Source organism: Phalacrocorax carbo, chromosome 4 (assembly GCF_963921805.1).
Source record: "Phalacrocorax carbo chromosome 4, bPhaCar2.1, whole genome shotgun sequence".
Classification (NCBI taxonomy): domain Eukaryota; kingdom Metazoa; phylum Chordata; class Aves; order Suliformes; family Phalacrocoracidae; genus Phalacrocorax; species Phalacrocorax carbo.
The window spans coordinates 28663536-28691264 of record NC_087516.1 but is presented as its reverse complement, the minus strand read 5'-3'; the positions used below and the strand labels follow the sequence as shown (position 1 = coordinate 28691264).

The 27729-nt window shown below is 37.9% G+C and overlaps 1 protein-coding gene across 1 annotated transcript in view; it reads left to right on the top strand.

Annotated features, from left to right (window-relative positions):
* GABRG1 (gamma-aminobutyric acid type A receptor subunit gamma1) overlaps positions 1 to 25029 on the top strand; it is a 57751-nt gene extending 32722 nt beyond the window's left edge. The window contains exons 4-9 of the mRNA XM_064450789.1: positions 2119 to 2339; positions 5277 to 5359; positions 6628 to 6765; positions 6888 to 7040; positions 10139 to 10350; positions 15266 to 25029. Coding sequence (XP_064306859.1) covers positions 2119 to 2339; positions 5277 to 5359; positions 6628 to 6765; positions 6888 to 7040; positions 10139 to 10350; positions 15266 to 15544 — 1086 coding nt within the window. The 3' untranslated portion in view covers positions 15545 to 25029. The remainder of the gene's footprint in view (positions 1 to 2118; positions 2340 to 5276; positions 5360 to 6627; positions 6766 to 6887; positions 7041 to 10138; positions 10351 to 15265) is intronic.
* The last annotated feature ends 2700 nt before the right edge of the window (positions 25030 to 27729 follow it).

Sequence of the window (27729 nt, the reverse complement as noted above, 5' to 3'; positions counted from 1 at the left end):
GGTGGTTGGTATTCTATTGCAACCTGAGTTTTCTTGCTCTGGGTGGATTTCACTGTAATGACACTTTGATAAATTTCTTTTTCTCAGACAATGCAATGCTGCTGTGAAGTGGCTGCTTAGAGCAGCACCTTCAAACTCAGACAGTCTGCTCTTTCCGTACATTTGGTCATGTCTGTTGATTTCACTCACTGACTTTTTTCTCTATTTATTCTGTAAAGGCAACACGTAAATCTTTGTTCATTCTATTCTATTTAAGCCCATTAAAATACTTCTCTGGTGCACTGCCTCGGGCTCTCATTTACACTACATCAAGGCAAGTTTCCTTTCCAGTTTTAACCACCACAGAGGAGCACAGAAAGGTGAATTTTAAGGTTAAACAGGCCCTGGGTTTTCACAGGTATCTTGAACATTGTTTACAGAAATAAAATAATCAAGGACTTGTTTTGACCTGCAGAATCTTCCCCTGATGCCAATGCAAGGAATAAGCAGTGTTTTAGAGAAAAGTAATCTCTAAAATGCATTTTTGATTTTTCCTTGTTTTCCCTCTGTCCCTCCACTGTTTGCCTCATACACTAGTTATTCATAACCTTTGAGAGTCACTGAGTTACCACAAACCAGATGTAAATTCAGTTGCCATACATCACAGAGCAAGGGCAAATCTCCCTCTTGCATACCTATTTCCCAAACCTGTTCTTCCCCAACCTGGAGTGGTGGGAAAATTGAGACGGATTTAGGTAGTCCTGGAATATCTGCACTTGCACTTCTTAAGGATGAAGTGCCAAATTTCACAAACTTTCCTGGGAGGTGGGTGCTATTGATTGCAGAAATGAGTGAGGAGTCTGTAGCTTGTACAGTTGACTGGTGTGATTATTTAAAAGAAAAATGAAGAAATGATCCCACTCCAACCAGCAAAGCCTTACACTTTTATTTTATTTAAAAACAGAAATGGCTGTCTGCACTGCGCATTTTTATTGACCAAGTAAACTAGTAGTCACCCCGCTGGCTCAAGCAAGAGTTTGAACCACTGTCTCCTTCTCCCTTCGCCCTGCCCACTCATCCCATAACTGAGAATTGAACCAACACCAAGTGTCTAAGTCCAGTCTCCAGCTCTTTTTCCCTGCAGAGGAGCTGCTCAGTTCTTCACTGGGGACCTCATGGGGCAGCTGTGCAGGAAAGATAACACCTGCTGTCAAGTAGAGAGACCGTTGCCCTTAAGGTCAGAGTCATGGTCTGGAGCTGTGACAAATACAACAGAGAAGAGGCTGCTACTTTGCTTCTTTGTCTGGACTGCAGCAACTGGCTGGATTCTTTGAAAAATAATATTTTGTTGCATCTGTAATCTCCCTCTGGTTTTACTGTGTCAAGAATTGTCTCATTGAAAGGCTGTGGAATTTCCATTTATTTATTTATTTATTTACTTATTTACTTATTTACTTATTCACTTTTCTTTTCTGGCCATAAGTCTACTGAGGAATTTGACTTTCTATCACAAAAGGCACTTGCTTGAGGCTTTAATAAGCAAAGTGAAATTGCTTTAGGGGATTTTCCTTTCTGATAATGATTATGTATACTTTTGTGTGTACGTAGGTAGGTATATGAGGCAGATGGTGACAGATAGTTCTGCGAACCGTGATGTTTACTTCCTGCATTTAATGAATTTTTCAAAATCTGAAATTTCTTGAAGTATCTTAAATTGCATGTTCTAAAGTTTGGGGAAAAACTATAGGAAGCTTATTTGGTTTGCTTTTTAAGAGATGTAGAACCTCTGTCTTAACAAACATAGTGTAGCCCTGGAGTATTGAGGTTGAATTTGTGTCTCGGGCCTGCAGAGGTGATTGTACTGTGTGGGGACCTCCAAGTTACAGCAAACTCCAGTCACATCTCCTCTTCTTGAACTAATCAATGTGTGTCAAGGGAGTGGAAGTAGAGGCAGTAGGCTTTGTACTCCTTTCATCACTCTGTAATTTCTCAGTTTGGGGTTACAGGCTGCTGAGTGCTATGCAAATGGTAATACAATAGAGATTAGAAGTGTCCTTAGATTTATCTACAAATCAAAAATTCTTGGCTTGCAGACTTTGGTAAATGTATACACAGGTATGGTTGTTTCTCTGTTTCTAGGAATACACCATAGATATAATTTTTGCCCAGACGTGGTATGACAGTCGTCTAAAATTTAACAGCTCAATGAAAGTACTTATGCTCAATAGCAACATGGTTGGAAAAATTTGGATTCCAGACACTTTCTTCCGGAACTCAAGGAAATCTGATGCTCATTGGATTACAACTCCAAATCGTTTGCTTCGAATCTGGAGTGATGGAAGGGTATTATACACTCTAAGGTGGGTTTTTATTCACTGGGTAGAAAAAAAAAAAAAACTGTTATGACCAGGAGTATGAAAATAATGAATGCGATGAATGAATGAGGGTGACAGAGCAGTGGAACAGGCTTTCAGGAGAGTTTGTGGAGTCTCCTTCCCTGGAGATATTCAAAACCCGCCTGGACACGTTCCTGTGCCCCCTGCTCTAGGTGTGCCTGCTCAGGCAGGGGGGTTGGACGAGATCGTCTCCAGAGGTCCCTTCCAACCCCTACCATCCTGTGATTCTGTGATTCTATGAAATCAAATCCTTGGCATTTTTTTTGTTCTGGACCACAGGAATTTGCAAGGAGTTTACTAAAGGAGAAAAAAGGAGGTGATTTGATCACTAGAAACATGAATTTAGTAGCATTGAAGTATATTGCCTAGATAACTGGATAAAGACCATTGAAGGGGACAGCAAATTGTAATCTCATTTAGGTACAGGCAAGATTAAAAAAAAAGATGTTACGTTGCACAATGCGGTGCTCTGTCACTAACATATTGCAGATCTAGTCATAAAATTTTGCAGACTTTCTGTTCTAAATAGTTCAGTATCTAACTTTCACCAAATTATACCCTGTAAGTAAAAGATGAAGTGCTTCAGATAATAAAAATAAGTTTGATTAAAGCTAAGGTCCCAGTCCTGCATATACTTCTTCACGTTTACCCTTGCAAGCTATTAAAATCAACAAATCTGTTCATCCAAATTAGGCATAAGTGAACATGTTGGTGATAATTCTTCTTGGCAAATGGGGGATGCTTGGGCTGGTTTTAAGCTTATCATCTAGGCTACCTGTACTGATCTTTGAGTCACTTATCAAACAGGTCTTGAAAGTCTGTAGTCTACAGAAAGCTTTTTCGGGTTGTCTCTCACTTTTATTTTTTAAGTATGCCTAAAAACCATTGCAATAAATTAGGAGTTGATCAAAGAAGCAGTCCATGCAGAGGATGCCATAAATCTGATTCTGCTCTTAAGAGTTTATTTGTTTATTTATTTTAAACAAAAAGTAGCACCTTTTAATTTCTTTCTTTTCAGTCAATTACACTGTTGTAGTATGTAGGCTGGCTGTGTTGTATGAACAATTTATAAGTCTTCTGTATCAGAAGCAAGAATTAGAATGTTTTAAAAGGATTCTCTTCAATGAAATTTTTATTAATATGTTTCATTTGAGAGCATATAAATATATCTGAAGAGCACTTTTTAAACAGTTTATTATGCTGCTGTTTATAAAAATCACTAGAGTCACTTCTGTTCACATGCTAATATTTTTTTTTACTTTTGTAGTTAACAATTCTAGAATCACACCCGGACTTTACCCTTCCATTGTCCATTCAGTTCCAATGTACAATTTCTTTTAAACAGGGTCTAAGTAAAACAAAGAAACACAACAAAAAACCCCACATGAGCTCTCGTAGAGCAATAGGTTAGAATTATTGTGCTAAAGTATGAGCTATGAAGTGCAATGAGCTAGTAATAAAACAGCAGAACAGGTATTCACCCAGCACTGCAACACAAAAAAATCTGTATAGGTGAGGATGTGGCCTGGGTTTGGCCTAAGGTGGAGTAACATTGGGAGGTTCGTATATTGTTATTGAAGAAACAAAAATAGGATCTGACAGTGCTCCAGGTTCACAGTTTCTCCTGCACCACCACTGTTTCCCTGTTGGTATTTGAGGGAGCAGACCTGGTGATTGTGTTAGTCAGGCTTACTGAGTCTCCTCTGAGGGTCCTTGTTCTGTCCACTGCACCCGTCAGTGATTCCAGATCTAGTTGTGTTGCTTTAATAAAACTATCCAAAGGTTGAAAATGGAAAACAAAGGCAACTAATACATATATCATAGTTGACAAATTGTAATGCATCTTCAGAGGGAAGCAAGTGTTTTACATGGAAATGTTTTCTGCCCCCTCTGTGTCATGTCGTCCATCCCTTCCCAGTATGTGGGAAGAAATACAGATTCCCATATAAACCTCTCTTTTGGTTAGGACAGATTTCTAGAAAGGTCCTAGTGACACTTTGTGTAGGAGAACTACTTTGCTCACAGACTGGTAGGGCTTTCTGACACTGTGTGGCGGAATCTTCCTTTCCCCATCCTTTTTGTCTAGTATGTAAGTATTGCATACAGTCTGGTATGTAAGCATTGCGTTAATTTTCAACATTGATTTTAGAAGACATTCTGACTTTCTTCACCGTGTTACCAACAAATGAGTTATTTTAAATGCAAAGAAGGCAGTTTGGAGTCTAGCCCCTTACTCTAGCTTCCTAGTGAAAGTTAACAGGACTGGTCTCTGGAAATTTGTGACAGCATTTTCAAAAGCAGCGAGTCAGTTAATACCATTGAGTCCTAAACTACTTCTAAAATGTATATTAGCTGCCTGAATTACTTGAAAGCCTTAGACGTTAAATGAATAGAAATATCAACTCTGCTCTTTCCTGTCCTTGCTACTGTCTTCACCAGAGCTGCTTCCATGAGTACAGAACAAGCCCAAGTGTCCCCACTTTCTCCCTTGTGTATATAGCCACCAGACAATGACACCAAATGGAATTTGCCTTCATAAATGTGTTCTTCAGAAGCTTCCTTTATTTGCTATCATAATTTCCCCTTCTTGCCCTGCCTTCAGTCCCTCTCTTTTATCTCCTCTTTCTGGCAGAGAGCTGAGAGATCACCTCAAATCAATTGAAACTTTTGAAATGGTTCAAAAGGCCAACTGAAACAACACAGGTCCTCAGTTTGCATATGATGAGTTTTCATTCTTTGGTGGTGATGCTGGATGTTTCTTGCAGTTACACAGTTGGCTATGTGTAACATCCATTAATTGTCAAAACTGATTTCTGTGCATGTTCTTTACCATCTAGTCTGAAGCGTCTAGGTGCTTGAATATAATCTTTTTTCTTTTTTTTTTCTTCCTTTTCTAATTAGGCTGACAATTAATGCTGAATGTTATCTTCAGCTTCATAACTTTCCTATGGATGAACACTCCTGTCCACTGGAGTTTTCAAGCTGTAGGTGGTAAAATACCTTTTTTTTTTTTTTTGTCTTTACATTCAGGCTTTAAATTTCCTTAAATTCTGGCAGGAAGAGTGCAAGTGTTTACTTTTTAAAGCCTTGTAGTGAAGGAAGGAACTGACCTGTTTATGTTTTGATTAGATTTATTGCATTTTTAATGCATTTTTAAAAGCAGTAATGAATAAGTTGAATTACATGCATTTAATTTAGTTGCAACTTCAAAAATAATCGTATTGCTTAGGAGTCTGATGCAATGCCCATTCCAGTTAATGGAAATCTATTGCCCTAGAACTTTATTTTCTATGCCTACCAGACTTGCATTTCCTTACTTAAAAGGAAATATAAGATCTGTCTTCTTCAACCTGTTCCTGTAAATGCTTAATCAGTGTAAGAAGTCCTTCTCCTTTCAGTGGGACTTATTTATGTGAGCAAGAAACACAACTTTCAGGCTTCATTTCTTTAATATAAACTACCAAAAAAAAAAAAAGATTCCTAAGGTAATTGTGCTATTATTGGCAAAAGAAACCCAAACCACCCGAACACAGCTGAGCGACTTATTTCTAAATGTGAAACCTAATAGGCAACAAAATCAAAGTTCAGTGATTCTTTTTAAATTAATGTTTTCATTTAGAACTTCCTTCTTGAGTGCTTCCAACTAAATGAGCTTTGGTAGCTCCATTGATTAAGTAGTTGTACCACACAAACGAGACTTAATTTAATTTCTGCCTTTCTGCAAGACAGTGTGGGGCAACATGTGAGGCACATGAAAATCAAGAAGGTTGGACTTCCTTAAGGCTGAAGTACTGGGCAGTGAATCAGGCCACAAAAGTCCACTCTGGGAATAACATACAAAGAAATTTTCAATAAATGTCAATAGGAATTTTATCAAATTGTGTACTAATAAGTGTCTGTCCTTTTAAGCTCTTTGTGGTATTTTAATGATAATGTATATTACATTTCTGTATTATTTCGTAGTGATGATTCTGAGCCTGTTTTTCGTATCTGAGTTCCAGAATATTGTGGAACATATTCCTAAACATTTGTGTTTACACAGTTTTTGACTGATACATTTAGCTAGCCTGAAAACTAAGGCTAGATATTTTGTGGTTAAATTTTAGGTGGATCACGTGGACTATAGATTGGCTTTCTCTCTGATCTGCTTTATGTATAGCTCTGGTTTAGTTTATAAACAGCTTCAGAGATCACAAAACACACTTTGGTATATGCTGTGGCTGAATGATTGATTTGCTTTGTTTTACTCTAGATGGATATCCCAGAAATGAAATTGAATACAAATGGAAGAAAACCTCTGTTGAAGTGGCAGATCCAAAATACTGGAGATTGTATCAGTTTGCATTTGTAGGTTTACGAAATACAACTGAAATTTCTCATACCTTGTCTGGTAAGGCAAAGTGTTAAATTTTATTTTGTGTAATATCTATGTAGAACAAGACTAACAGATGAAGATACAACTGAAAACAATTTCAACGTTGTGTAAATATTTTTTCTTTTTTTAATTTTTAGGTGATTATATTATTATGACAATCTTCTTTGATCTCAGCAGACGTATGGGATATTTTACTATTCAGACATACATTCCCTGTATACTCACAGTTGTTCTTTCATGGGTGTCATTTTGGATCAATAAGGATGCAGTTCCTGCAAGGACTTCTCTGGGTAAGAATGTCTTTTTTCAACCTTGAAGGGGCTGGTATTCCCCAAGAGTAGAAATCCGCAGCAGGGAGTAAATTAACCACAGTTTATAACCCTTCAGATTGTGACCATTGCTCACCCTTTCTCTTGAACTGCAAGATTAAGAGTAGGAGAATCCTGCTGTGGTTGCACAGCAGGGCTTAAGGAGGGAGTGATGAGAATGGAAATCTGGAAATCCGCATCCAAGTCTTGTGGATCTGCTATTGTTGGCATAAATACATTTTTTTTCTCCTTTATGTTCTTTCTGTCATCTCCAGGGATGGCAATATGGCAATCATTATTCTGACAAGTATGATTAAACTTCATTTAGCATCATGGAACAAAGGATGTCATTACTACACAGGCAAACACCGTGAAGATCTGTGGGTTTTTTTTTTGTTGTTTGGGTTTTTTTGTTGGTTTGGTTTGGTTTTGGGGGGTTTTGTTTTGCTTTGTTGGGTTTTTGTTGTTGTTGGTGGAGGGTTTTTTTTTTTTAATAATAGAAATTATTGAGTTGTTCTTTTAAGCCCAAGATAGGACAGAAAATTTACAACCAAAGTTGCACTTCAAGCAGTTAAGCATGTAACTCAAAAACTGACTCACTGTCCTGCTTTTACTATAGACAGTACTGAAGTGTGTTGCAAGTTTTGCTACAGAGATAATTCTGTGTTAACGTCATCTTGGCTGACCTGTTTAGCATGGTGTCAGTTTCCTCTGTTTGACTTTAGGATTCATGTGCTGTTTTGGAGAAGCATCTTAGTCCCCACAAAAAGCAGGATAGACAGGGGTGCGTGGAGCACACAGGATGCACACTAGCAACTTTGAGCTTAGCAGTGACAGATGCTTTTAATAAAACTGGTGACAGCAGTATGACCTATTTTGGGGGAAAGATCAAGAGCTGAGAGTATATCTTAGGAAGAGAGAGATGTGAGTTAATTTTCCTCATCAGCTTATAGGACTGTGAACACACCATTCCCACGTTCTAGGAGCGTTTCCTACCAGAAGGGTGAGTCCAGGCTTTAACTCCCTGCCTTTCCCACTGAAACTGGACCACTGTGCAGTCAAGCCTGCAAGATTAATGAGTCAAGAAAGAAAGTAAACAAAAATGAGCATGGCTCATTAGCCTAATGAAAAGGTAAGGGAAGAAAATCCGCACCTTGGATCTTAACTTTATGCTATTTAAAAGTGCCACAAAGTTTAGTGAAGAGAGCCTAAAATCTTGAGTAAATAAGTGAAAGTATCTCTTGATCGTTTCAAATCTTGATTCAGAAATTTGTTATAAGATTTCTTTGACTGACTAATCGTTGGACATCATTGTGGGTACTGTCGGGAAACGCGTTAGCTGTAACAGGAAAAACTGTTGCATTCGTATCTGCTAGTTCTGTATCCAGTTTGTTCTTTTTACAGAGTGCTTTTTCTATGCCATGAACCTAGCAAATTCGCCTTTGATCTCATGGCTAAGCTAGAGTTTTCATGCTCCCACTTCAGCAGTACTAATCTTCATCTACTTGAGATGTACTACAAACATTTGCAATATCATATTTACAGCTCCCTGCAATTAACTCTGAGCTCCTTTTGTGCGAACATACAGAAGCCATTGTTTGACAGATTGTAGGATGACTTTTCTCACATGCAGATGTTCTGGTGAAGAAGAAAGAGAATAGCAGTCAAATAGACACAATTTTATAAAAAAAGACTGAGAAATTAAGACAAGAAAGCCAAAACTAAGCAAGGTCCATCGTGGCAAGCAGTTGTGATGTGAAAGGTTTGCTCCCTGTGACAGCCCCCATATGCCTTTCATATAGTGGAGAGGGCTGGGAAAGTCCATGTCTCCCTTTGTCCTCTCTGAACAGAAGTTGGTAAGGGGAATGGTGGGCGTCACCTCCCACCTGGAGGCTGTGTTGGGGTCTGGTACACTGAAAAGATTGAGTCTTTTTCTTCTGTATATGTTGAAAGATCCTGGGAGATTGTAGTTTTCCAAAGCAAAAGGTTTTAGATGATTAAAGGTATTTAGATATCTAATTAAGCAGAGAAATGCCTAATTGATTTTGAAAAGCATCTAGTAGGAGCGAAGCACTTTTGAAAAACTGTGGTTATCTGTTTGCCCTTTTAGGCATGTAATTTCATTGGGAAATCTGTTGCAAAACCACCACTGCTTTCGTGCTGCAGGATCAATCTGTAGGGACCCCTGATTCCATGCTTGGATTTAAAAGCCATAGACAGCCTTAGACTGGAGTAACTTTTTTTTGCAGTAAGACAGTGCACGTAAATAACAAATTATTTATGCGCTCAAGTATTGCTTTCCAAAGGAAAGGTCACATCTTAATTTTGGACTGCTATGAAAAAGGCTTTGCATCTCCCTGAAGCATCAAATATAAGAGGAAAGTGTCAACACCTAAATGTTAAAACAGCAAAGAGTGGTATAATTGAGATTCTGAACACATAGCTATTAAGACCAGCTTGTTATTTTAATTAACTTGTATGTAAGTGAATCTAGGGAAACATTTTCTCTTACTTAAGACACAGTATTGAAAAAATACCTGGTAATATAGAATGAGTCCAGAAGCAAACAACTGAAAACATTATTCCTTCTTCTCATGTTTTCTAAAGTTTGAAATCACAGATAAATAACACACCTTTATTTCTGAATGTTTCCTTTTGTACACTTTAATCTTTCAAGAGCCAAAGGACTTTTCCTGTGTTTATAAAATTTGTGTGCTTATTTGTGCCTGTTTGTCTATTGTATTTGTTTTATGTGTGCATTCTATAACAGATTTATAAAATTACACAAACTTTCTCCGTGTCTTTCTTTATTCAGTGTGTGTTGAAAATGGGAAGGATTTAAACTCAAGCTGAAATGTGCTGCCTTCTATATGATCCCACGGTGGCCACTGGATCCATAGGGATGGCTTCTTGCAATAGCACTGATGTGTGTGGGTGTGATCAGCAGTGAATCCTGCTGTAGCTCACTTCTTGTATGCCTCATGAATGAATTCAGTGCTAATTTGCAGATTTTTTTGTGACAATAATATTGGATTACTTATACACTTCCCTCTTCCTTTTTTCCTTTCTTTCTTAAACAGGTATTACAACAGTGCTGACCATGACAACGTTGAGTACAATTGCTAGGAAGTCTCTCCCAAAGGTTTCCTACGTGACAGCAATGGACCTTTTTGTTTCAGTTTGCTTCATTTTTGTGTTTGCTGCCTTGATGGAATATGGCACCTTGCATTACTTTACCAGCAACAGAAAAGGGGACAAAGGAAAAGAAAAGAAGGCAAAATCTAAGTCATCAGTAAGTTTAGCCAAACAACAAGAAGAAAAAAATACAGAATGCTCTTTATTGTAGCATTAATTTTGAGACACTTGTTCTTCAGCAGAAGGGCTAATGTTCTAAGATGATTACACTAATACTTATTTTATAATTTTTTTACAGCTAGGGGTCGTACTCATTTTCTGTAAATACTACTAATGAACAGAGGTTTTGGGTCATTCTACTCATATGTGAATCAGAACACATAAGCCTAAGCTAGAGGGTGGTTTTAATTTAATGTTTCATACTTCCATGCCATGTCCAAGCTCTTGGCGCTTCCAGAGCTGCCCATGGAGACAGTTCTGTCTAGGCACACTGCTTCTGAAAACAGCACCTGGCAGAGAACCATAGATAAGACTGTAGTAGTAAAGATAAAGTAAATGAAAGTATGAGGATTTGTTTAGGTCTTCATCATCTAACTTGGGTCTTAACTCGCTAGCTTTGCAAAGAAAAAAGTGCTTATTATTGGTTAGTATTCTGACTTCCTTCCACTTTGGAAATTCTACTTAACTTTTTTTTTTAAAAAAATTTACTTCCATGTTTCTTTCTGGTAAAATGAACCTTCTGCTTTTACAAGCTGGTGTTTGTATGGTGTAAATCCTCACATATCCCAGGAACAAGTATTATTCAATTTTAAGAGGCTTTCTGTTCATGTAGTAAGAATACTGAAACTTCCAAAGAATCTGTTGTTGGAAGGCAGTACAAATATTAAAACTAATCTTTAAACTAATAAAACATTGAGGTAAAGGCATTAAATAGCTTATTCATTCGAACACTGATGTTAATATCTGTGGCTTGATTGTAGTCATCTTTTGGAGAGACTAAGAGGAAGGACAATGTTATAATGCCCCCTTCCAGATCATTTCATCAAAGGAAGCTGGGGCTGAATCATAACATCAGTTGTCTTTTCTGGGTGAAGGGTGAATACCACTTGTGTAAGATCAAACAGAAATTGAAAAGGAATTATAGAGGCCCAGATATGGAAATGCAGAAATCCTGTTATGAACCATATCCATTCTGTGACTAGTGTCAGAAAGTGCTGGCACACCCATTTTGAGCAGTGCTGCTCTGGGAGACTGTCTTATGGGGGCTCTGTGAGGCTGCTATGGCTTAATACCAGGGAAATAAGAGCCCTTATGTTTCATATGGTGAGCTGGTCTGAGGGGATCAGCTGTGTAGGTAGGGCAAGGCTAGTGGTGAGGGATTAATACTCCCCTGTGCTGCCTTGGTTGGACATCACCATGATCCTCAGGGAATCCAGCACAGCCAAGAGAATTGGAAAATGGAAGCCTCAAATCTCCTTCCTATAAGTGATAGAAGCAAAAGTGGGCACAATGGAAAGGATGGATAACAGGCATTGCCAAAGGCCACAGCTGAACAATGAGAGTAAAAGATAACAGAGGCTGCAGAATTTGGGGGACTTCCTAGTGTTAGCATAGCTGATTCAGTTTTAGGCTGTTGCAATGAGGTCGCAACAACACTTAGGGAACAAGGAGCTGAAATAGGTCTGCCCTCAGCACACAAAACAAGGAAAAAGGAAGAGGAGAGGAAGTACTGCTTATGCAAACCAGGGAGATATAGAAGATCAGCTGCTGGCAGCTCAAAAGCCATTGAAGTGGTTTGCAAGTGTACTCTGTTGAACGGAGTAATGAGACTTTCCAAAATCTGTTCACACATCAGCCATTTGTGCAATAATCTGCTAAACGCTTTGAGATTTTCAGTGCTTATGACAATTTAAAATAGAGAATAATGGCTAAATAGAAACTATGACACTTATTGAATAAATAGGTGGAGTTCGGACTAAGATTAAAATTAGCAATATAATACTCAAAACACTTCAGTTGTGTTTTACAGTGTTCTTAAAGCATGCTTTTTATTTCTAAGTAGTTGAAAAACAACCATCTTTTCACACAGAACTCTTTAAACATGTTTTGCCATGTTATGTCTATAAGACCATACTAGATAAGAGATTACTCTTAAAAAGGGGGGTGGTGCAAGGATTCTAATTTGAGAACTAGGGTTTTTTTGTGGTTTGTTTTTTTTTAAAGCCATAAAATTTCTTGTTCCAAATAGAACAATTAAAGAAGCCATCTGATTAATTAATGGGAAGTCATACAATTACAAATACATACTTCTCTCTTTTTTTCTTTTTTTATTCTTCTTTGTCAAAGACTTCTATTCATTCTTTTTCTTTTGTGGTTATGGATATGTAACTAAAAAACCCAACTTAATTAAAATAGTCAGTTTAATTCCTGCTGAAAAGTTCCCATTTACAAGTGTTTTTTCCTTGGAAAACTTGCCTTGCATAGGTCTTCTATTTCTATTGCAAAATGCAATAAAAGCTTATTATTCCAGGAACTGATGCCAAGAAGGTACAATAAAGGATCTTGTGAAAAAATTGTGAGATTTTAGAAATGATTACAGCAGTTTTATCTTACAAAATATGTGCTGGCAGCATTCAGGAAAGGTAGTATGAATTGGCTTACGTAAATCCACATTAGTAAGGATAATGAGTTTGGGCAGGAAGGATTAAACTTAATTAGTTGTGGATCTTGTTCTGATCGCCACTTCACCTGAAGTGAATGCATCACCTGTGCTATGATCTCCATAGACGATGGCTTGCTTTTGTACATGTATTAGTGTTAATGCAGAATAATTCGGTTTTGGTCCTATCAGAGTGTATTATAAAAGCTTCTCACTACACGTGGAGTTTGATCTACAATATCACTAGGCATGTGCACGAACAATCAACATGTACTACTGTATCTACATTATTTTTTTTTTTAGGTCTCTGCCAATTGATATAAGGTCATTTTCTTGTGAGGTGTTGGCCTTTTTTTCCCATTTTCCCTCACATTGTCTCGTTCTTACACACATTTTATGTATCCCCTATAGGTAGTTAAGCCTATAAGATGGCACTATCTTTCTGCCTCTCTCAGGCAACCTCTCCAAACCTGTAGCCAGCTTCAGTCTGTGCTGGTGACATGATTAGTGAAAAGCAGTACCGTTGTTTTTTCCTCCTCCCATGGTGTTTATGAGTTGGGGATTCATCTTTTACCCCCCCAGTAGAAAGGAATCATGCCATCAATCTTACATTGACAGAACCAAAAATCAGAAAATTTTTGTAAAGCCAGAGTAGGCGTGAATCAGAAATAAACATCTTTCCCTATATATCTTCAACAAAATAATGATTTTGTAAGTTAAAATAACACTTGAACTTACTTTGTATGGTTTATAAAAATAAGCTCTGTTTGTAATGCCTCAAATTAGGGTAGAAGCATGTAACTGCTGTTTGTTAGTGTTGTCAGTATTCTATCATAACTGAAAAGAATAATGAGGTCCTTTAGGATGATAATTATCTCTTTAGGTCATCATATCTAAAAAGTGTTGAAAAAGCAGTATGTGTGAAACTTTTCACTAGTAAAGACACTTATTAAATAAAGCTATTTGAAAATGTGGTGGATACTGCAGTGCTTTAACATCACCCCTTAGGATGTTGGGTAAAATGTCCCGGCAGCAATAGAGTGCCTTCTTAACAATTTATAGACATCCACGTACTGGCCAAAGTAGTTCCCTGGAAGTGGGACAACAGGACCCTGAAAAGTAACAAGAATCTAAATGATGTGGCTCCCTGCTTATCATATTTTTTCATATTTTTTCATTGCCTATCACATATAACTATTTAAGAGAGATTCTCTTTACACTTCAATACCCAGTTAGTTCTGACTGCATCCTTTCCTGCTGTATTTATTCCTTGCATGACAAAATGTGGAGATGGTAGAAAAGAGAGAAGACAATGATTGTTGTGTTCATGTAACCCTTATCTTCAGTCTGAAGATTTTAGAAGAGCTGCCAGAGGTGGGGGATGGGTTGAAAGAAAGGGTGTTATGGAGTAATCTAAAAAGGCTGTGAGATTTAGAGAGAGAAAAAAAATGACAGATAGAGGAAGAGAATGTCTTTTGAAATATTGAGGAAAACAAGGCTAAAAAGTGAAGAACTGCATGGAAGCAAAACAGTAAAAGGGGGAAAGATGGGCTGTGGTACTGCAAGTTGAAGGAAGGTGAAAAGGCAGAAGTTGCAAGAAAGGCAAGAGCAAACAGTATACGTACTAGGCAGTGAGGCACCCAGATTTTTTCTATGAAAATTATTTATGGACCTTAACATCTGTTACAATGAGTTTTTATCAGATTGCAAAAGGGTTGGGTTATGCCACGGAGAAGGTAAAAGTAAGATTTAAGAGCTGAATTAATCAGTTTCACTGACTTGAATGACATTGTCCCAAGGAGTCTTATGTCTTGATTTCTAAAGGTGGGGCATATTCTTTAAGGATTTAATATCAGAGGGTTAGATAATGTAGCCTGTCTTTATGTGTCTCAGTCTCTTAAACTTCACCAGTGATGCTGTACTAATCCCATCAGCTTCTTTTTTGTGAAAATGTTGCTTCCAGAAACACACCCAGTCTCATTCAAAAGACTCCAAATGATGGGAGAGCCATCATTCCCTTGGTAGTGATGCTTATAGCCTGCTTGTGGACTTACTTGTGACCCATTTGTCAAGCTGTGACTGACTTTAAAATGTTCATTTGTGTTGTGTAGATGGGATCAGCTAACCCTGTCTGTGTAACTAATTATCCGCTATTCCCAAATCCCAGCACAACCCAGTTTTCACTGTGGCAGGTGAAAATCATTCATGATCTTTTGCCTGCATGAGCTAATTATATACAGCAGTTCATAATTCACAAAGCTCCCCAAACTGTTTTCTTTAATATTAGAATTTCTGTATATTGTACTGAATGTGCTTACATTGGCCTTTGCTAAGGAAAGCCTATGGAATTATTTACTATATGGAGGATAAAAAAACATGCAAAACTGTATTTTTCTTTTTTGTTTTTCTTAAGAAACCACCTGCAATTGCTGTTCGACCTGGATCAACACTAATTCCAATTAATAACATTAATCATCTCCCTGAACGTGATGATGATTATGGATATGAGTGCCTAGAAGGGAAAGACTGTGCTAGCTTCTTTTGTTGTTTTGAAGACTGCCGCACAGGATCTTGGAGAGAAGGAAGGATACACATACGTATTGCAAAAATTGACTCCTATTCTCGAATCTTCTTTCCAACTGCCTTTGCATTGTTCAATCTTGTTTACTGGATTGGCTATCTTTATCTATAAATCTCAAAGGTTTGACAAACTCAGAAAAAAATGCTAATTGAACAGTCATTAACACTTTTCAGTGAGCAGTCAAAGATTAGGTCTGGTCCAAAATGACTCAAATTGTTTGGATGCTTTAAAAATTTGAAACAATGAGAGAAAAATATGGTGATGTAGTCTCCCTCTTGTGATCAACTATAGAACTGATACTGGTACTTTGAAGAGAAAATTTTAAAATTAATATCCCTGAAGCTTAACTTGCCTGAAAGCACACATATTTTTGTCCAGCGCTAACAAAACGCAGAGTCAAGAGGCTATGTTATTTAACTGGACAGTTCTACATAAGCTTTCAATTTTAATCCTAAGTGTTAATGCAGATTAATTTTGTAACATCTCTTACACCTTTACAAAGAAAGCCTTAATAAAATGGGATTATTTATTCTCGTCCATTTCATCCATAAAGTGATGATTTTACTAATCCCTGACTTAAAAAGGTTTAAATGGAACATTTCTGTTTTTCAACCAGCTATTTGTTCTCTGCAGTATGTTAAAAAGAGTGATTAAGTCATAATTAATCACATTCAGATTTATACAGAATGCAGAGATTGGAGCAGCAAGAAATGGATATATCACAAAAACCTCAAGGGTAATTCTGAGCTTGTCTTATCTGACCATTGGTACAGGCTTTTGGCTTTGAACCTTAGATTACATTTATGACTGTGCTCCATATGCCATTATTTCACTGTTGTGAGTTCTTTGAAGTTCTCCAAGAGGTCTACAACTTTCAAAAATTCCTACCCTACCACCACTGCTTGCTCATTTCACGGAAACAAGACTGATGTTGGCTAACTGAGATTCTGGCCATTAAGCATAATGCTCTTCACATCCTCCCCATTCCCCTCTCCTTTGTCTGATTCATTCTCAAGAGCCAGAGAAAAAAAGTCATAACTCTACATTCGGTAGAATTTGTATCATCAGAGTTTGGAAAAACCTGTAACAGTGCTATAGTCATTGTATTCAAAGCTACTGTGTTAAATCAAATCTCCAGCCCTAAGAGCGTAGTGTGTGACATGCGCCACTTTGCATACAGTATAATTTTGTAGATTCTGCTTGTTAGTGCATATGCTACTCACTGAGCCAAAGCCAAATGGTATGAATTTACTGAACCTGTGTTATAAATTGCCATGTAATTACCTCCCTGATATTTGTTTGCTTCTAATGGAAAAGCCACGTTAGTAGAGGGGGAGGTAAAGTAAAAGTAATCCTTACACATTGCAGATTCTTCTCCAAGATGGCATGTATCCCCCAAAAATCACAGAACCAGTTCTCCAGCCTTTCTGTGGTCGGAGCTTCTGTTCACTTTGGTAGCAATTCTTCAGTAGTAGCCTTTCTGGACTGACTTCTCTGTGTTGACTATTGCTGGCTGGCAGCATTTAGTATCTCATTTCTATTTTTAAATCCATTGTCTTCATTACGGAAAAGTGCAGTCTTTCCTCCTTTCTCAAAAAGAAATAGGTCTCAAGTGAGCTTGCAAAAATCTCTGTAAAATTAAGATATGCATTAAGTAAAAGTCAGAATTACACAGAAGACCTTACAGATCTTTAAAGAGGATTAATGGGATTAACATTTGGCTGTAGGTAAGGATGTTCAGTACTGGAGATAAAGATGTGATTAATGGCTAATAATAGAAAATGATACATGAAGGAACCCCCCGCCCAATATTTCTGTTGAACCGGCTCCCTCCTCTGAATTTCACAGGAAAGATTAGTGTATTTTTATATTCTAGTTGGTGCCAGAAATAATAAGATGTGATACGCAATGCACATTGCAGATGAAATGTTATGCAGTGTTTAGCCCCAAATTTTAATAAAGAATGCAAGATTATGTGAAGTGATTCTGGAAGAAAGTGTTACAGAGAAGACACCATTTTAATACAAACTTTACTTCAGTATTTACCTGACGAAATATGAAAGTGGTTGAGAGAATCTGAAAGCCTGCTGTCGAGGTTGGGTGGCATTTTTTGCATGACCTTTCTGAGTACCAGTTCCTTCTGACTGTTAGACTGAGTGCAGAAGTGTGGCATCATTAACAACACTGATCGACTATAATTTATTGGTTTTTTAGAGTCTTATTTTCCGAAAATGTTCAGTACAATGGAAATGTGTCAGTTTTAATTCCGTAGTGCAATTCGATGCTTTTTGACACCACGCTAAACACATTTCTCTGTAGGAGGGATGAAGGTGGCTTCAGCAGCAGTATGTTGGAGGTGTACTTGAAAAGTAGTCTACTCACTATACAATACAAGGCCCAGATTTTGTGAGCTTCTGAGTTTCATTAATTTACCTTTAAACAAAAGGAACTTGAAAGAACTTGGCACTTCACAAGAGGAAATACAAATTTCACAGCCTGCTCTCCTCTGGCACATCTAGTTAGCTTTTTCTATTCATGTCGTTGTCAGTTGCCAGTCAGCCTCCGGTGACTGAATTGGAGAACAGAAAACATCCTGAATTGGCAAGGGACGGATAAGAAGTCTTTCATCTTTAATTTCTATGAAACAATGTAATGGAGTATTAAAGCTATTGAATGTTGTGCCTGTTTGGCTTATGGATACACTTGCTTCTGTCTATTGACAAACTTTTCTGTGTACTTCATTTGTTTCTGATGAAATAATTTTAGTTTCCCATAGTACTGTGAGTGCAAACAGAAATGGGAATGCAGCGAACTGTAACACGGCATGTGGTAAATGTGTTATTTTAGTCCTATGTGTTTTCTTTCTAATCTGCATGTAAACACTTGGTTCCAAAAAATCTTAATTGATACTCAAAAAAAAAAGACAGGAAATGAAGACTATAATTACTTGGACTTAGATTCTGCAATCATTTTTCAAACCTGCGTGGATAAAAGTTCATTTAGCGATAGCTGGGATCACAGTATTTGGAGTCATATTATTCTGACCATTACTGCTTAAGCACATGCTTAAACCTATTCCTAATCAGTACTGTAATTAGACTAGAATTCAGAAAAGTGTGTGCTTATGTACTGTCATAAAGAGTGATGCTATCCTGAATTGATGCCATTAACACATGCTTAATTTGCACTAATTTCAATAATGAGTGTTCAGTAGCTCAAATGATTGAACATTAAGGATGTGAGCCAGAGCCTCTTCAGTAAGAAGTTTTCTCACTGAAAGATCGGGACATAAGAGGAGAAATTGCCATAAAGGCAGAGAGGTGAAACTCGGGGGCAACTGTTTTATAATTGACCCATCTTAGGCATGTCCTGAAATGTATTTTTTTAAAAAAAGAGACTTTTCCTTGGTGTTTATGTATTCCTGTTCACCACTTGTCTGTTTTAGTAGTGAGTACAGCTCAGTGTGTTATTTTTTGGTAAGGTTTTGTCTATGATCATACCTCACTGATCTTCAGTGCATGTCTTGCGTGTCTCAATGAACTGTTTTATGTAGTGGCAGTGCAACAAAAGCATGAGCTATGGGTAACGTATTTTGTATTCATACATTGATGTGCTTCAAAGGCTTTAACCTTATCCAGTTTTCTGACATTCAGAGATATAGGATTGTGTAAGACTTTGAAGGAGAATCACCTCCAACATGGCTTTTATAATTTTCTGTTTCTTATTTGCCATGGTAGTAAAAGATTTGTTTAAAATTGATATATGAACTATGCGTTGTAATCTGTGAACACCTTTGACTTCTCAACTGAAAGCCCAGTAGGAGGAGTCTGGATTTAAATATCTATCTGCCTAAAGTAAGATATGTTTTGTTTAGTTGCATCAGCCATCATTTCAGTTTTCTGTTTCTAAATACCTGAGAATTAGTGCAAATACATCTAATTTAAATGTTTTTAAATAGTGGTTAATGTAATTATTTTTAAAATTCATTGTAGTTTCTCTCAGTTGTACATTAAATGTGGTCTTTTACGTTTGTGAAATACTACTGTATTTTGTAGTCATTATAATAGATATAGAAAATAGAAACTAACGTTGAACTTCTCAGCTAAGGAATACAAGTCCAAGAGTTAGAACTGCTGTGCTTCCATTTTTGAAGAAGCTTAGTGAATGTCCACATGCCCCAGTAAATGTGCTGTGGGGGAGACTAACTCATGGGGAGAGGTAGAATATTCTCTGAGCTTCAGAAAAGGCCTCTGCGTTGGTTCATGCCATGGGCTTGCTACCCAAGTGGTTTTAGTCAATGAAAGGCATAGATCTGTCCTTTTTTCAGTCATCTCTGGCTTCTCCTTCACTTGTGCCAGCAATAGCAGTTGTAAAGCCATGTTGCCAGATGAATCACAACCTGAAAATTTATCTTGATTTTACTCTTTTGTAAGTTAATGTTTCAACCAGATGGGCGGGACCATCTGACTGAACATGCAAGACTGTGACCATTTGTTCTGGCCGAAGACAGGTGATGGGAGCTTGCAGCTGGAGGCAGAGAAATGGCTTCTTATGATGGGTGTATTTCATTCCATTGAGAATCTGCAATGAAAGCTAGTGTGGAAGAAGGGGAAAGATGGGGGAGAAAAGGTTGCACGGGGGAGTGATTCCAGAATCCAGTGTCATGGATCTGAGTGACTTATAATTAGTTAATAGGTTTTTCACTGCTATCTGTGATAATGCTCTTGATTTCCCTGCAACATAATTAAATCTTTTTTTAATTTTTTAAAAAATACAAGACCTGTGCATTTCCTATACATCAGTTACAGACTGAAGGAGCAATAGACAGTTATCTCCAGTGATCATTCTGGTGAAATGTCAGACAGAAAATCAGAAATCAGGTTCAATCACAAAAAAATTATCTTTTTTCTCCTTTTATTACTAATGATAAAACTATTTTCTAAATTACTGAGTATTAAGTAGTACATGAGACACTGGGAAAGAGCTAGTAGCCAGGTGTCTACACCACTGTTGGTCTCCTTGAGGGCTACAACATTTGGGAATGGAAACCTGACCCACACTGCATTCAGTCATTGAGTCAGTCTCTCCTTCAGGGATTAGGAAAGGTGGATTGTGATCACATTAGGCGAGAACTAGGATAGCCAGTGTACGCCAAGGAGGTTGGTAACAGTTTTTGGTTAAAAGGAAGGGTGATTTCTGCCTGTGCGAATGTGATTTAGAAAAGGGTACAGGCTTCCCTTCAGAAGATGGATGTGATCCGTGACTTCCAGAATGACGGCAAAGCATCCCTGCATTTGGTGTTTATCTTTGCGCAGGAGTGGTTTCACTGAGGTGACTCTCCTCAGTGGCACTGAGGTGTTCCCTGTGTGCTGTTGGGGGAGAGTTTTGACTGCTCACCTGGGTAAGGTGTCTCAGTCTTGTCACAGGGCTCAGTATTGTGGATTCTGAGTTGTCTTTTGGATATGTTGTGAGGCTAGGGAAAAAGGGCAGTGAAGACTAAACTTTTGATGTAATTTACTAGTAAATCTTACTGAGAAAGCCAGAGCATGACAAAGGCTTTAGAGGAAACCTCAGACAGCCAGTGGAGGTAGATTAGCTAAAACTGTAACAGACTAAAGGTTCTAGACCTTTTCTCCATATGTGGGTCTCACTGCCCGCCAGCAGTATGTAGTTTCTAAAAAATCTTAAATGCCTTATGTTACTTTAAGGAAAAAAAAAAAATCTGTAGAATTCCTGGGAATCTCATTCCCAGTGACAAATCTTGCTTTGCCTGCAAATTTTGCATATGGTAGATCAACATTACTTGAGCTGTGTGGGGAGAGTCAGACGGTATGTAAGGCAGAAGACCTGTAAACTGTTCTACCCTGTTCTTCCTCTCAGTCCCTTCTCTTAGTCATGAAAAGAGTTTCAGAAGAGTGGGTGTATAGCGTGTGTAAATGAGGACAGATTTGCTACTAACAACAGGGCCTGAGTCCCAATAGCTGTCAGGATCAAGAGAGACAGGAGTCTGCTTGCAGTAATAAGGCTTCTCTTTTGTCATTCTTTGTAGTAGCTGCTTTTCCATACATCTCTGCATGCCTGCCTGAGACTCAAACGTTTTTTAGGCTGGAAGCAATTCTTTTGTGTATTTCTAGCTTCACCAGAATGATCTTTATCATCATAGTTTGAGCCTTGCTGAATTTGAAAGAAAAGGTTTCCCCTTGAAATTTCCCTGTCTGGGCATTCCAAGTATGAGGTGCCTCACCACCAAAATTGGAAGAGCGATTTTCAGTTGATCCAGCTGAGGAGGCAGACTGGCTCTGTAGGAGAGGAAGATATATTACTTTTGCCAATTTGAGACTTAAAAACAAAAATGAAAACCAGCTACTGTGGGTGGGAAGTGAAGATGAGTCATTATTTCACTAAAGAAGTCTATCTCCCCTTGAATTGTTTTTCCTCCGTAGGAAGATGGTAAATAGGAATCTTTTGGCATGTGAAGTCTGCAGAAAGCTTGTCATGGTCATTTTAAATACAGAAAGTCGTTTGTCCCTCTGCCCACTGACAGCGTAGGAGCAGGAACAATGTTTGCACTATGGCTCAGATTTTCCAATATAGGTAAATGTGCCCATTTGCATATTCATAGGCCCTGTGTAAGTATGCAATCTGTGTTCACGCTTCAGTCACTGAAAAAAATCTTAACAGTTTGTGTGTCTTCACAGTATCTTTTGTATTTCCCACTGTTGTCCACTGTGAATGCTTAGACTTTTTGTCTGCACATGAAGGGTTGTGCTGTGATACCTTTACTTACAGTTTGAATTGCTATAGAATATAAATACCTCCTTAAATGAAACTGGGGGATCAGAATCTGGCAACCTTATGGTGATTCCTATCTTGAAAAATCTAATATCTGTTCTTAACTGCTGTTTCCAATTGAATAAATATTACTGGTATAATTTGTATTCCCCTTCACTGATGTTTTATAAACAACTGCAATGTATGGTCTAAAAACTAAATTTATAGAAATATCCTTCAAAAATAACACTTACTGAGACACATAATGAATCAATATTTATTATATTGAGGTTATATTATTCAAATACACTCTTAATGCAAGTCTCTGTCTCAACGTCCATAGTTCATAGAGTATTTCAGTGATTCACAGTTTGCCCCTTACTAGTGCATCCTTTTTTTTTTATTATTCTTTTTAAAAAGTCCTGGTATTTTTAACTACCCAAGTGAATATTCATACCATGCGTTTAATCTGATAGTGTTTTGGCACCAGTGGACAATGTTACAATATTGTGCATCAGTGTTCCTTTTAAAATTATTTATTAAAGCCCTTGTGGATAACTTTGAATAACAAAAAAATATGAACATTAAGATAAATTGTGCAACTCTCAGTGCTGCTTCTAACGATTATATATAAAATACACAATGTTGGTGCAAATTTATTCTTCCATTTCAGTTTTGCTTCCCGAAGCCTTCTCAGTTGGACTAATATTATTATAACTGTGCTGATATTTACAGTTCTGCTCAGTTATTTGGTACTTTTCCAATAGCCTTGGTGTGCCCTCATCCATTATATTCAATTACCTAGAAACATCAAGGTATTCTCACAGGCTTTTAACGTGATTAAGCCATGACTTCTTCAGTCTCTCTTAAAATACCATAATCTTTTGTGTGCAATGCCAAAACTAAACCATTTGCAAGTATTGAATTGAATGTTGTTTGCTTCTGCATTTTGATAGTCTGTCTCCCAGGTTAGAATGAACCATAGATATCATCATTTTAATATTTGACAACATTATTAATGAGCATGGCTGAACCAGAAGACTTCAGAGATGATAAACCGGTGATGCTCTTGGCTAAATCCCATACAGCTGAGACTTTGTGAGTGTGGTAGAAATTATATTGGCAATGGCAAAGACATATGTATCTGTATGGAGAGCAAGATCTGAAAATTTTTACATATACACCAATTTCTGATTGTCATTTTAACAAGCTTCCCCCCAGCCCCTAAAATTTATGTTCTAAATGTGACCCAGAAAGTTCCTGAAAAAAAACATTTAGATTTGCACAGTTAGAATGTAGAAATGGTTCAGAAGCTTAAAATAATTATGGCTCCATTTGATGGGTCTTGTGGATTCATTTTTAATTTAACTTCTTTGTACTAAAGAAGAAAGGGAGAACACGTGTTCTGGTTGAAGATAGGCATTGATACCACTGAAGATGAACGTGAAAATTCCCTCTTTGGTGAAAAGTTGATTTATAGATGTAGGTAGGAGCAAACGTTAGTGCCAAGGATGTTGCTGTGATTGCATTTGTGGAGTAGATGGATTCTGCTCTTTACTTTGAGAACTCTGTTGCTACTATGGTAAAAGATCAACTTGGAGTTTTTTGCCTTTTAGTATACCCTTAATTTGGATGCCTTATTTTCCAATGTGCAGTTTAAGACATCTGAAAAAGACCTGCTTTTCAGATCAAGACTGCTTAGCCCTTTCTAAAAAGCATCCTTTAAGCTTTCAGTTTAAAGCACTCCAAAAGTGAGTAAGTTTTGTTAAAGTTGTTTGTAAAGTTTAGAATGCTATAGACTATTGCAGAAAGTTCAAGTATGGTTCCAGGCTAGAATTTTCTGGCCTTTTGTTCTTTCTTGCCTGTGGGATTTTGTTGTTTTATATTTATTTATTTATTTATTATTTATTTTCTTGAGGTCTGGGGAGAGATGAAAGCAAATGGAGGGATTTCACCCTATGGGTTTTTTTTGACAACAGTATACCTCATGCAGAATAGTACATCAACTGCTAAAAGCTGATTTTATTTGAGAACCGATGAAAGTTTGAGACAGATGACAGGAATAATACTAACAAGCTCAGAAAGGAGGTGCTTGTGGCCCTCGTTATCAGAAGGGGCTTGGCTGTTCAAGGCTTTGAAAACAGAATTTCTGAAGTAAGATTACGGGAGAGATCTGGGTTATAAGGACTCCTAGAAAAACCAAAATCTCAGAAACCTTTTACCGGGAGAAGAGTGGCAGTAGTTTGAAGGATAGGTTTTATAGCTCATGACTGTACTGTGAATGTTAATGTCTATTGAATTTTCATATAAATGTTGCACTAGTCCTTGTGCATTGAATGTGCTTGCACCCCGGTGCATGGTTCATACAGATGTTTCTGAGATGTAGCCTGTAATCTTCTAAATGTAAAACTCTGAAAGCCATAGTCTAAAAAATAAAAATAAATTAAAAAAAACCACCATTGAATACTATGTGTTCTGTGCAAAATGAACAGATTAGATGTTTGTGCTCTGATGTCTCTTAAACTGGCAAGAATCAAGAGAGTTTCAACACTGAACTTTGTAAAGCAGTTGTAATGCATTGTTTTTACTGTATCTGCTGTGAAGTTGATTGGTTACACTGTGAAAAAATAAATAGTGCCAGGCTACTTACTTTCTGATGTTATTTATTTTCTACATGCCATACATCCTTTTCTCTTTAGGACCATGGCGATAATAGTCATTCTGGTGAAAACAGTCTCATGCGCTGCTCTGACCGAGAGCAACGCCCTTATTTGCTTTAAAATTTTCCCTTGTCCCCTCCATTTACCTCTTCTTTCCCTTTCTTTCCTTCCTGAAATAATAATGTAAATAGAACATCAGTCATCTCACAGAAGTAAACCTCAAGCTGAAATTCCATTTTATCAGCCATTTTGGTTGGGACCAGTTTTACAGCAGTGAGCTAATGAAAGATCTCCTGCTCGTTACTGCCAAGAGGAGTGCTCCTGCGCTCCCCCCCAGCCCCTTCACTTCTGCCAGCGCTGGTGCTTGGCTAATCCCACTCTCCACCTTCCAGGATCCCTCATGGCCACGATGTGCAGCTTCCTCTTCTTTGTTGTTTGTCATTTTAGAAAAAGTTGTAACTTTCTATTAGACATGCCAGGGGACAAGGAGCAGGGCTCACACTGGAAGCAAATATCCAGGCGAAAATCACTCCTTATTATTTTCCTCAAATATGTTTTGTTCTCTGGCCTTGCTGGCCCACAGGAGGATCTGCCTGAAAGCATCAGCTTCCTCATGTGGTCAGTCCCAGGAAATGTTTTCATTCATTCTAAACAGAGTGTGGAAAGGCAATGAAAGAGGGATGCAGTCAACATAAAATATCTGGGAAAGAAGTCAAAGATGCTTTAAGCATCTCAGCGTTCTGGAAAATGCCACAGATTTCTGCAGCCTCTTATACATCCTTTTCAGATTAAAGTCAGGGATCCTAGCAGTGCTTACACACCCTTCAGCATTCTATGTCCTTTTTTTCCCTGTTAACTATCTCCAGTATCATATCTTGCCAGCTGTTACTTAAATTATTAAGGTTACTTAAGGTATAATACACTCTATTTAGCTTTTTCTTTTAGATTGTTGATGTCCTCTCCATTGTACAAATGGTACAATGAACTGTGGCATTACATAACAGCAAAATTCTGTGAGCGTAATGTTTTGAATGGCTTTTTAGCTCAAAAGAATCAAACTTCTAGCTTGCACAGTATTGACGTACCTGATGAATGAGAGAATTAGGCAAAGCCTTTATGTACAGACTTCAAAGTAAAATCTATCATCTATATTTTTAAGGTAAACATTTTTCATTATTACTGTCAATAGGGTGATTTTCAGCAATACATGCCTGCAAGGAGCTAAAATGAATTAATTTCTCATTGACAGCCAAAATATATTATTTTCTACAAAACCGAGACTGGTAAGACTTGGGGTGGGCACAAGCCTTGCTGTCTGAAGTTACTATATGTCAGTGCAGAACCTGAATCAGGCAGTAAAGTTTTAAGAGGTCGTAGGGGTTTCTTCAGATTTTAAGAGCTCTACTTTATCTTAGTAATATATTATATTTTACGTTGTAATAATTACTAAATGAAATTCACTATAAATAAATACTTATTTGTAATATCCAATATTATTATTTGCTAATAATATCTGCAGTAAAAATTGAAAAGCTCTTTTAAAATGTGGATTGGGAGCTCAAAGTGTCCAAATGAAACCTGTGGATATTTAAAAATCCTAGTCAAAAAGAAGCAACTGCTACTTTCCAAAGTAGTAGGTAAAGCTGTCTCTGCACTCCCTCTCATGCCCTGAGGTCTGGCACTGTGGCTTGTTGTGCGGGGGTAACCCAGCCCGCATGCCCTGAGACTGCCAACAGAGCTGCCCTTGGTAAGGGTGACTTCTTTTGGGAAGGGGACTGCGAACACTAAAGTCATTCCACACAGGCCAGTGAGCAGCTAGCGTATGGTAACAGCTTTCAGACCTGACTAGCTAATGTTAGGTACATAGTGGTAACTGAAAATGTTAATAATCTGTTACCAGTCCCTGATGGATTGTGTCAGGTTATCTGTTGCTCTTCTGTTTTCTCATGTATTCCTTCCTGTGAGAGACACCGCCTCAGGTTTCCCCACCCCTTCTCCTTGTTTAGAGCTATCAGCTACTATCTTACTGTAACTTTCTTCAGCAAATCTAATACCTGGGTCTTTTCCTTGCATTAGAAGTCACTGTGTCTTCATGAACTTCCACTGTACTGTCCATCCTTTTACTTGCTTCTGCACCTTCGTTTTCTCATTTTCTGTTTAGTCCTGGATTAATTCACACATTCACAGATGAGAACTGTGAGACATGATCGCTGTGAAAGTGGTGCTGACATAAGAAACGAGACCTTTCCCCACACACCACCAGCAGTCTGATGATGCAGTATATGATAGAATGAATGAATGATAGAACAGTTTGGGTTGGAAGGGACCTTAAAGATCATCTAGTTCCAACCCCACTGCCATGGTCAGGGACACCTTCTACTAGACCAGGTTGCTTCTGCTGCCAGGAGATATCAGCCTCCTGCTGTCCGAGGAGACTTCTGTCTGGGTGAAGTCATCTGACAAGAAATGGTAAATAAGCAGCAGTTCTTTCCTAGCACTCTTTTAAGGATATCAAAAGACAAAAAGGACAGAAGGTCTTTGAGAATGATTTTTATTTGGGATGTTCTTACACAGCCCTGCTGTTGAGGTCAGTGAGCTCTCAGCAGCAGTGTCTTCAAAGCTGACTGGGTTCTTGAACGCTTTTTCCCTATGGTACGTTCAGATGAGTAACCTGACAAAAGTTCAGATACTTCACTAAGCTTTCCTACCAGCAATGGATAAACAAATAGGGGTGCTGATACATCAATACTGACCTGATTTCCCTGCTCCTGTTATTTACCATAGAGACCACTATGAGAAGCCCTAGCTTAAGACTGATGGCTGGGGCTATGGTCAGAGCATGAATTGAAGGTTAGATATGAGCCT